Raw genomic sequence first — 11,782 nt, 5'->3', positions numbered from 1 at the left:
AGATTTGCTGTTAAGACATTCATGGTGTCTTGGAACGTTGAGATATGACGTTTGCAGTAATTCTGCAGAACAGAAAGGAATTTTTGAAGTGTGCTATGTTTATAAAGATTACCTCTGGTAGCAGGTGTGCAGTGTTTTTTGCAGTCTTTTGTTTATTTCTCATACATTTGAAGTTAAACTGTGTAATGCTTTGTATTGCTGTATTTCCAAAGCATGTTAGCCTCGGTGACTTGAACTGTAGATGAGCTAGGGTTGGTGGACTGGAACAGTGCCTCTGCTGAAGGCAGCACCTTTAAAATAACATTTTTAAGCAAACTTACACAAAAAAACATGAATATGTAGAGCTGTCCATATTTAGAATTTGAGGTAATCTGGTGATGATATCCACATTTCTGTGGGTGACTATCTGCGGCAGTTTAACAGCCTTGCTAGCTAAATTACTGCAGAATAGTTGTATCATACATGGAGCCTATAAAAAGCTCCAAAATGCTTATTAGTACTGGTGACCATTCCATGTCCTCGGTTAAAATTGCTGTCTATGAAAAAATAAAAGTTTTCTCAAAATAAGTATAAACATGCCTACATTTGCTTTGCTGGTAAAATGTGGTTTACGTGTTTTTTGTGAGTTGGACAGTTAGGCAGAATTGACTTCGATGGTGCACAGGCTCCTAAGTGACATTAGTGCTTTTGAATGTTTTTCTGTTGGATGACTTTGAGGTTTGTGGTTTTAGGAGATACTTGCATTGACATGAAACCTGCACTTAGGGCACTTTGCTTGACTGAAGTTATTCATTATCCCTTTAGTTTTCTAGACTTTCATCTACAATAATAGAAAAATGTTTAAAATCTCTAAAATACGTTAATCTAAACACTGATAGTTAAAAGTAATTGTATATGTTTCTACAAAAAATTGAACCATTTGCACCAGATCTGTTTGTACCCGGTTTTGGCATGTAAGTAGTTTGAGCAGTATTTCTGATTGTACAGAGTTTTACTCTCTTGGGATACCAGTAGAGGTCACTTGTGTTTTAAGAGAGAAAGATTTGGCTTTGAAAACCACAAATATTTGCAGATACTGAAGGAAAAAGTCACTATATTCTGATTAATTTTCAGAGTTTGTACCTCCAGCTCCCCTTGTTGCTCGCTTTTTGAATACAAGAGCTATGAAAGAGACTTTTAAGAGCTACATGGAGTTGCTTGTTAGCATTGCCTTGGATCCAGACACAATGCAAGCCTTGGAAAAGAGCAATGGTACAGTGTCTTTAACGTTTGTATGTTTTTATTAGATTTTAAGGTTATCAAGCAGTAAGGCAAATGTGTTTCTTTAAAAAAGAAAAATACCCACCAAACTTTTAGCTACATACCCACATCTGAAGAATACTTAATGCACGTTACTTATGTGTGTGCATATATACATGTGTATTTGCACTGTCTCTTTGAATAATCAAAGTAATTTAGAAATACTGTTTTGTCTGCTTTGTTACATTAGGCTGGTGCTGCAAATGTCAGAACTGAGCTCTTTGTTCCTGTTAATGTCTTTTAAAATCTTAGCAAACATTTATTTCAAATTACAGGGTTTCAAGAGTGTGTTTACTTTCTTATGAAGAAATACCCATATAACTATAAGTAGTTCTGATTCTTGCCACTGTTAAAAGTCCTGCTTTTTAAACTCTGAAACCTTAGCATTCTGATCAAAGACAATTCTACTTTTCTTTGAGGAGAAAATGTCTTGACGTACTTACCATAGTGGACTTCAAAGTCAAAGTGGACTACAAGTCAAAACTGTTCTACTTCTCCAAATTTAGCAAAACATTCATGTGTAAAGGTAAAGGTCCCAGAAGAGCAATAATTTCACATAGTTGTAGGCTGTTGTTTTGTACTATATTCTGTTTGCCTGTATCTAAAAAACTATTTTCTGGACTCCGCTTTCCTGGTTTGCTCTGGTTGTACATAAATGCACACTTGCTTCAAGGTTTCAAACCCGTGGATTATGTCAGTAGTCCCACTAAAAGCAAAGAAATTGACTTAATAAATAAAAGACTCCATACTGATCTGTAAATTTTCATTCATGGCTACATGCCTATGTTCAAATGTATGTTGTGCAATTTGCAGTGGTTTATCAGGTAACTTTTATCAGTAAGCACTTTCCTCTATTTCTTTTGTTACGAAGTGCCTTGTAAAATGGAAAAGCAAATGTCAAAACCACGTACTTGTCTTCAGAAAACTGTCAGTTGTGTTGCACAGAAGAGGATTATCTAGGAAATGGTTTCAAATTGTCTCTGAGATTTGTGCTCAATATTACTCTATCTTAATTTTTTCCTTTCAACAAAGAAAGGTCAGAGAAGGAGCAGGACTGCAGTCAGCAATTAAACTGCGTAATATCTAGACCAGTTTAGCAAGCTGATCCAAAAAAAGATGTTTTTCTCTTCTGTTTGAAATCAGTTGATGTGCAAATGGCATTACTTTTTTACTTCCACATTTTATGTTAATAGGTAGAAGTATAGATTGAATAGGAATCTCAATACTGTGTGTCTGTTAATAATCAAATGCTGTGTTTTTTATGTGTCTTTTAGATGAGCTACTTTTGCCTCACATGAGAAAAATTGACGGTATGCTGAATGACAATAGGAAAAGGCTGCTTTCCAAATTACGTTTGGATCATACTTTCAAGGTATTCTCTTTCAAATTCTAGGATTTTTAAAGTAATGTTACTTATAAGTCATTTAATGCCTACCATGCAGGCACAACTTAAAACCCAGAAGGCAAATTTGTAACAGAAGTGAATATGGATTTGAAAGACATGCTATAAATTCAGTGCTTGTATGTGGAGAACATTTTGTGATGGAAGAGTTTATACTGCAAAGGTAAAGTTCTAGTTTTACTCCCCATGCTTTCTGGTTCATTCTCAAGCATTTTTTCTTTTAAGCTTTTCAAGTTTGCCTAAAGAAAATCTGTTTGGTGTCCTTCTTGAACTTTTGGTTAAGTGATTATATTGCCTAAAAATCTTAATAACCTTTTACATGAAATATGCTGTAGGGCAGATGTCTGAACTTTGAAGTAGAGAACATGATCGCAGTAGTTTAAAACCAGGACAGAGGGACTTGAGAACAACTCATTTGTACAATCTTTCATCTGTCTTCATCATGGAAGATTAGGAAAAACGTGGATAACAAGCCCATATTACAGCAGCTTTGACACAGTAGTAAAAAACAGGTGTGGATGTGAACAGGGAAGAGAGCAGCCATACCATCTCAGTAGAGAGAAGGTAAACAGGAGGATAATCACTGGGTTTCCTACCGTTCTCACCTACCCTTCAAGCAACAATGCAGATTTCAGAAGTGCAGTAAAGTTGCTTATAAACAAAACCAGAAAATATTACTGTTGCTTTAGTTGAAGCTCGGTAAATGAAGCATCTTAGCTGAATTGTGTAAATTTAATTTGGAAATACCATTTAATGTCTTGTGCTCTCAAAACTGTGGAAATCACTAGTATTTACTTCTTCATTCCAATACAGATTTGTCTGTTTTAGGTCAGTGGTCCAGCCCTGTAAACTGCTCTGATTTATAGGAGTTCTCCAGAGGAAGGCAAAAGTGGCCAAGTCAACCTTCAGGAACGCTATTACAGTGGATAGAAAAATTAAATTATTTAAACCTGTTGAAGTTGTTCCCGTTTGAAAGCATTGCAATGAATAATGTATATGAACAGGTTAGCTAGTCGAGGTTACTGCTACCACTGTGCAACCATCTCTGTGCAGTAGATTTTATAGCTTTTTACTAAGAGTTTTTTATAAAAGGAAAAATGGCTGATGTATAGAAAGTGCTAAGAAATTATAGGTAGGGGAGGTTGTTAAATTCTACTACTGCTTGTTAAAAGAAAATAAGAAAATTTAGTCAACTTCATATTTTAACCCAGTAATCCAAATAAGCTGCAGCATTAATACATTAATACATTTTTCTCTATGCCTCATCTTTTTTCCCTCATACTAGAGTATAATAGAAAGATACGTATGTTCATTTAACTCAAATTATTTTTTTCAGGACCATATCATATAGCGTAACTAAACTATTTCAAAGCAGCTGCTAACATTATGCTTTATTTTTACAACAAAGTTGTATACAAATTCACTCATGCAAATAATGTAGAGCTGAAGCTGGTAGAAATGCAGTTCATTCCCGTGAGTGTCTTAAAAACTTGTGCTTTTTTGAGCTATCCATGTACTTCACTGTGCATAAGCAGCTTCTCTAGCTTATAGATACTGTAAGGTGCAATTAATTTGTATTTTGCAAAAGCTTGGGCAAAACCTGTGAAGATAATTAGGCATCCAGTCTCTGCTACAATTGGCAGACTTCCTGTGCCCGACTAAGCATTAAATACTTAGGCATCTCCAAGTAATTTGGCCTTAGACATTGTCAGGTAGAAATGGAATGGAAAGCATTTTAAAAGGTAAAAATGGCCTAGTGGAGCCTCTTTTTGCTCTTTCTAATGAATGAATCACAGATGATAATCTGAGATGCAATAAAAGTATCTTCTCTTCTTCATCTTGAAAAATTATAGTAGTCAAGAACAGTTGGTCATGCTTTTTGAACTCTGTATGGTTGCTTCATCTGATAAAGACTTTTTATCAGGTCTTCGTGGAATAAATTGTTTTATAATAGACTGCACTCTAACTTTTAAAAGCAAAATGGCTCATTTTTTAGCAGTCTGGGTGGCTTGGCCATTCGTGATTTTTTCATAATCCTTTTTCTTTCTATGCTCTGTTTAAAGAATGCTTTGGAAAACTTTCCTGAACTGACAGTGATCACTCGGGATTCTAAGACAAAAAGTGGAGGAACATCTGTGTCTAAGATCAAAATGAATGGTAAAGCTTACAACAAGAAAACACTGAGGGCTTCTAAATCAACCACTAAATCAGCACAGGTAAGTGTTCAGAGGATTTATTGCTGCTACCATCTGACTTCTAGTATGATAACCACACTTACATAAAATACTGCTTCATGTATTAGGTTTTCTGATAGATTTATCAAAAGATAAAATCTGCTTTTTCTGTCACAAGAGAATGTTAAAAAAAGACAAAATCATTTAATAATTATTCCTTTATTTGAGTTCTGTGTTTAGACCCAAATGCTCTAATCCTGTATATTTATTCAGGAAGTCTTCTGTAGCAACTACTCCAGATTGCGGGAAGGTGAAGTAGTGGTATGCCTCTGCCCTTAGGCAGGCAGCAGTTGTGTAGTGGTATGCCTCTGCCCTTAGGCAGGCAGCAGTTGGTAGGTCTAGTTCGATGGGAAGGGAGAGGTGAGCTCTGCTGTTGCTGTGCTTCTCACCCATTGTAGCATGCCAAACGGAGCCCTGCTGGGGCCTGTTCTGGTTCTGTCACCACCAGAACAAGGGCTGAATTCAGACCCTGTTTCTGTGTAGTGCTCAGCCTTCTGGACTGTTGCTGAAGCAGCAACATATTGCCTTCAACACTGCAGTTGTGGTAAAATAACTGTGTAGCTTTTAATGATAACAGCTTCTTAAACTTGCAGCAGAATCTCTAAATTAAATGATACAATGGCTTCTAGATCAAAAATAAAAATTAATGTTAATAGTATAAAAACTGAGACTAGATAACAGTTTAAAAAAATTAGGTCTTTATTGCTGCTTCCCTCATTTCCAATAACATAATGAAGCTGTGTATCTTAAATTTAAAAAAAAAAGTTTTAAAAGGTAATGTGGTAAAGCTTGAGATGTACACATTGCTTATTTCCCTAGTATTCGTAGGGAACACTATAACTAGATTTTGCTAGGTACTGGCTCACATAGACTTACCTCCCAGTGGTGAATGGTGGCTAGACAAATGACCTGTAAATACAGCCCACACTTAAATTTCTTGCCAAAGTAACATAAGTGTTAGATAAGTATAGATCAGTTCTTCTGAAGCACAAACTATATGCTTTTTTTGCAATGATACCCATTAATCTGGTAAAAAATAGATAAGCTTTGGTAATTCTTGCAGTAGTTCTGGAGAAGGGGGTGTCTTGTCTGTTGTAGACTTGCAGTGCATTCAGGATGATAGGATTGAAAGTGTTCTTAAACATAAGTTTGGATAAAATAACTTGGCAGGGAAAGTGGAGATGGGAGATAGTTGTGATATAATATAAATTGCAGTGTACCAAAATATGTCAAAGCAACATTCATATTTGAATGAAATACTGCATTTCTGAATTGTTGAAAACAAATTTGTTTACAGAAGAAAGCATCTGTCATCTCTGTCTTGGAAAATAACATTAATTTACTAAAATAACTGTGGTTTTTTTGCAGGAGTTTACAGTAGATCCAGAAAAAATACAGTTGTATTCTTTGTATCACTCACTCCATCATTACAAATATCACATATATCTAACGTGTAAGGAAGAGGTAAGTATCGTTCTCTTTGAGATACTTTTACATTCATTGAGGGAATTTGAGGGAGTTGAGTCCATCTAGAGGGACTGTTCTCTTCCTCTTGGTAAACGAGTATGGATTGTGGCCTCCTATTTAAATTTAATTCTTTATGTCAAACAAAAGGGTCTGCTGAGCACATATATTGCCCTTAATGGGCACGGCTGCCCAGAACATTGAGATATGAGGCTTACAAGGTTTGTGTGAAATCAGTTTCCCTCAAGATAGGTAAGCATTCTTCACTGTTACCCAAAATAAACTAAACAAATAATTTTATCGGTGTGCGGAACTCCTCAGATGTAGGAGCTACTTTTTGTCTTAGAATGTTTGCTCCTACATTTTTTTCTGCAAATCCTTGGTGGAAATATTCCCAGTAGCAGAAATGTGAGAGTTGAGCTTTGGCTCAGTTGTTAAGAAATGCATTTTTTAAATATTTTTACTTATTTTTGAAGCTTAAAGGTTTTCTTCCAAAGAAGGGTCGTATATAACTCCAGAATATTATAAAAATGAAAATTCTGAAATGCTGGCAGCCTAACGTGTGTATGTGTGTGCGTCCCTCTCTCCCCCCTCCTCAACTCCCACTTCTCTTTATTTTTTAAACAGATTTCTTCTGTTCAGAAGAAGAGTGCAGATCTAGGACAGGAAGAGATTGTGCAGCTGTGCATGAAAAATGTAAAATGGGTGGAGGATCTTTTTGAAAAGTTTGGTGAACTTTTGAATCGTGTCCAGCAGAAATGCTCATAACAAAAATGTACCCCAGTTCTCACATTGTTCTACGGCACTACCCTGATGGAACAGAAAGCTCAGAGAGAGGCTCTGATTTCTTTACAATGCCAGACTGCATTCTTGTTCGTAGCCATTTTTATTTCTCTTTATGGAATTTTGTGCCTTGGCTCTTACTAAGGAAAAGTGATGCTGCCAAGGAAATCAGTCCTTTGGAGATGGAACTAAACACAAACCTAACCACATTTTTAACCTGAAGAATTATTTTCTATTTTGTAAACTATCGGACAACTTATTTTTATTTTCAGAAATGTTTTTGACAAGTGATAAAGCATGCACTACATATACTTTTTTTCTTTATTGCTAAAAAGATAACAACACTTAATACTACAGATTTTTCCATCCCTGACTAAGCAGCAGAAAAGTCAGTTCTGGGGTGAACTAATTTTTACATGTCTGGCCACCAAATTTAGAGTTTTGTACGTTTTGTGAACAGAGCCGGAGTGACATCAGTTTTTGCATACATATATTGCCATCATAAAATCCAGAAACGTCATTATGCTTTATGGACTCCTTTTACTATTGTCATGTTCAAGAGACTGAACATGGAGTTGGTGCAATCCTATGACTGCTTTTTGTGTCAAATTATATTGTAATGAAAGACAATGACCTTAACTATTTTCCCTGTTTTGAAGAAAAAAATATTTTCCTTTATACTGTGTTTTTTTTTTTCTTTTGGAAAAAAAAATTCAATTGTACATTTTATCTCACTAATAGTTGTATTTTTCACAGAGAAAATATTGTTAAAATTGTTTCATGTATCTTTGTAATACACTTTCCATTGTTTTCAGTAAATCCTATTCATTTATATGTTGATTTCATATTGTAAACTATATATCTCGAGGTAACCCTTTTGTTTATACAGGTTTGCTTCAGTGTTAACCAGAATAATGCATACTAGACTAGTTTTGCTTTAAGTGTAGTTGTGTTAGACACTGCAATTATTTTCTGATACGTGAAAATAAATTTCTTACTAAACTAGCACTTGATTAACTGAGAGTTTAAATGAAGAGCTACTACACTTTGTCAACAAAGATTGATGATTGAATAGATTATATGCAGTGTTAAACACAGCTTACATAATTGTTTGTAGAACTGGCAGTTGCAGAGCTGTTCTCTTTTTGGTGCCTTTCAAGTCTTCAGACATCTTTGTAGCTTTTTTTCCCCTCCAGGTTGTTAACAGTTAGTAGTGCCACTAGTCACACTCAGACAATGAATGTAATGGGCTCTAATCAGGAGAACATTTGCCAACAGAATGCCTTACTGAGTCATTCAGAATGGATATGTGCTCTACTGGCATCCTAAAAAAAATAGTCATGTTGGTCTTTTTTTAGATAATGTAGAAAAAATAATCATTCCTTTATCCTTTCACTGCCACTTAGTGCCTTAATTTCAGCCAAGAAAGCAGGGTTCACTATTCATTGGCCAAATGAAATAACGCTCATTGTCATGTGACCTTTTTCCCCCGTTATCTGTTTTGATCCTATTTAGTTGTTCATTAGACCTTAGAACTATAAAGAGATTAATGAATAGATGTGAAAATGAAATGGTTTGATCTTGAGTAATCAAATAGAGATTTGAATATTAAAGTATGTACAGAATTTTAGCTGATTAGTTTTAGTACCTTGTAGGATGTTTACCATATTTCCAAAGCTTTTCATCTTTTGAAAGCAATAATTCTCCCTTACGGTTTGTATGCAGACTACAGTGAACAGAAATGAGTATGTGCCCTTGCCTTTTTTAAAGCCTCTTCATAGTGGTTTTGCTTTAAAAAGGGAGGTCGTTATCCTGTTATTAGATGCGTTGTGCTACTGCCATGGCTACTATAATCAAGGAGAGCAAGATGGGTTTTAATTTAGGAAGAATGTGCAGATAGTTGGAGCAATCAGGAAGCTAATTCATTTTGACAGTGAAAAGAAGGATAGACACAAGGTTGAAGAGTTGCTGTTGTTTCAGTGGGATGGTGTTGAATCTGGTAGGAGCTAGAGTTTATACAGTGAAACCAAACAGCAAAGTTACCAACATTCGTAGCAATCGGTTAAAATTATTTTAATGTAAATATGCACTCTGGAGGTACAGTAGAAATGTGCCTGGTATACTTCTTTTAATTGTTAGTGGGGGTTCCCAAATTTATTTAGTTATTCCCTTACTGGTGGGGGTGGTTGACAGTGTGTGTAGATTGATGAGGGATATTTACTGGCCCAGGCAGAGTTCTGTTGTCACATTACAGTGATATGCACAGCACAGTTTGGGGAGTCCTCGTCTGTAGTTTCAGAAATTATTAGGATGCAGACTGAAGGAATTATTAAATTGGCTTCTTGATGATATAGCAAAGAACTCGTCAGACTTTGTGTCTCTCACGTACCTTCCTAATATGATTACAAAGCAACTAATTGAGAGAGGTCTCTCTTCTTTCTAAATGATTTTTACACTGCTACTGTATTTTTTTATATTGCTACTCTAGATTTTTGAATCTAGAAGTAGCTTTAGGAAGCTACTTGTTTTACTCCAAGTCCTTAGAAGCTGAAAAAAGAAATGAGAGGCTTTTGGAGTAGCTTGTCCCTATTTAAAAAGAAGGTAATTTTAACAACAACCATTTAAAGAAACCCAAACAACAGAAAACTGGCCAGGATGCTCTGCACTGCCATAGAAGGTGACCTGGCTTATTTTTGGCTGTTTTATTCTCAAGGCCAGTTAAACAAGCACTGTGCCTGTAGAAGGCAGGAAAAGCCTGTCTTGAATAAAAGTAACTACTCCAGAGTATTAAAGATTAATATAATGGAGCTTCCATCTTTGTCTTGAGCTGCAAAAATGGTGGCTGGATTATTAAGTTACCAAATTAGAATAAGTAAAAACATGGAACTCTCAAGTATGTTGAAGGATCGTAAAATAAAGCTTTGTTAGTGGGATTGAAGAAATTATTTTATACTGAAGCAAACTTAGAAAAAAGTCAATGTAAAAATTACCTTTTTGCACAAGTACTTTGCTTTGTTTTGTTGCATTTTAGATAATTCTGCAACCACACCTCAATCTTCTTTTTTTTTCTTGAAGTAACAGTGAGGTCTTCATCCCTTAACGTCTGACAGTGGAAATTGAACACTCATTTGACTACAAGAGAAGATGCACTAGGAAGGAACAAACCCTCCTTAGACTATGAATTAGCAAAACAGAAATTAAGCTAATGCATGATGAATGATTTGGTTTTTAATTCCACTATTTTTTCCTTCAGTATGGCATCCCCGTTTACATTAGGCTTGTTTTTATTGAAATATACAGTATTTCTCTTAAAGGCAGGTTTTCTTTGAGATGCTACTTCCAAAGTTTTGCTAGCAAAAAATCAGAGACAAAATTGGATTGAAAAACTGTTTCTGAAAATGGCCAAGGACTTCAGGGTCTTTGAAATTCTGTGATGTGTATTGTACTCATATATTGTCAGAATGAAATACTACTTTTTAAGAAGTCAAATCTTAACAGGCTGTCTTCCAAGTAAATGATTTCCATAGGGAAATATATTTTAAATATTATTTAAATATTTACTACTATTTAAAACAATTTTAAAACAGAAAAGCTAAAACTATGGTCACAAAATGTCAGTGTGTCATCAATCATTTCTTATTTCTTTGCCGACACTTGACATTTGGTCTCTCTTACCCTATTACACATTTGTGCATTACACAATGCACGTGCTGCCATATCTTACTGTTTAAGGTAGTATTAACATGTCATTGTTAACAAATGCATGTTTTTCTGCGTGTCTCCTCTGCATATGGCAAAAATGAAGCTAGGGCTAATTAAAGAGACACTTTATGCGTTCTTAGTCCAGATTTTCAGGTGGTCCGTAATACAATGTATGGAAATGTGAAAAAGGACAGTTTTGTACCATTGATGATGTTATTAACTAAACCCATTAAAGTGAAAACACTTTTTAAACAAAAACCTTACAACGTTTAGTCATTTATTATTAAAATATTAAGTCTTGAAAAGTTAGATTATTGGAAAAAAATTGGCAATTTAGAATACATTTTCTGATCTCAATATGAAGAAATACAGTTCTAGGGTTTGGGTTTTGGTTGGTGGTTTTTTTTTTTCATTATATTGCATGGTTTGAGCATATCTGGTTTTTTACATTTATGGATCCTAAATGTTCTGAATTAATTTTTGCAATATATCAGACAGGTCTTAAACTGATGTGGTAAGTGATGAGCCAGACAATGGGGGTAAGAGAGAGACTACTGCTGCAATTCAGGTGGTTTTTAGCTATACTATTTTCTTTTGTTCTCTTTTTTGCTAAACTAGAATATCATCTCTATGTGCCTATGGGAAGAAAGGGTGTTGCAGAGGGGTTTAATCTCTTTTTTTTGTTGTTTTTCTTCCCCCAGTTACAATTAATTACTCTAGGTATTATTAAAAACATTTTTCCTGGACACGGAGGGCTGAAGTCCCATGATGTGGCTAATGGCTGTAAGATTCATGGTAAGCCTTCTCTGAACCACTTACTTGCAGAAAAAGGTGAATCTGAAGGGCTGGAATACATTTTTTTTTTAATGGTCCTGTGTATAAGAGGTGCTTCCCAAAG

The 11,782-nt window shown here is 35.1% G+C and overlaps 1 protein-coding gene across 1 annotated transcript in view; it reads left to right on the top strand.

Annotated features, from left to right (window-relative positions):
* QSER1 (glutamine and serine rich 1) overlaps positions 1-7,833 on the top strand; it is a 24,108-nt gene extending 16,275 nt beyond the window's left edge. The window contains exons 8-12 of the mRNA XM_010088155.1: positions 1,114-1,251; positions 2,574-2,671; positions 4,765-4,917; positions 6,304-6,399; positions 7,027-7,833. Of these exons, the coding sequence (XP_010086457.1) occupies positions 1,114-1,251; positions 2,574-2,671; positions 4,765-4,917; positions 6,304-6,399; positions 7,027-7,167 (626 nt within the window). The 3' untranslated portion in view covers positions 7,168-7,833. The remainder of the gene's footprint in view (positions 1-1,113; positions 1,252-2,573; positions 2,672-4,764; positions 4,918-6,303; positions 6,400-7,026) is intronic.
* Positions 7,834-11,782: the final 3,949 nt, after the last annotated feature.

The sequence above is a fragment of the Pterocles gutturalis genome, unplaced genomic scaffold (genome assembly GCF_000699245.1).
Source record: "Pterocles gutturalis isolate BGI_N339 unplaced genomic scaffold, ASM69924v1 scaffold1852, whole genome shotgun sequence".
Taxonomy (NCBI): domain Eukaryota; kingdom Metazoa; phylum Chordata; class Aves; order Pterocliformes; family Pteroclidae; genus Pterocles; species Pterocles gutturalis.
Note: the sequence above shows the minus strand (reverse complement) of the source record. Positions and strands in the feature narration are given on the sequence as shown.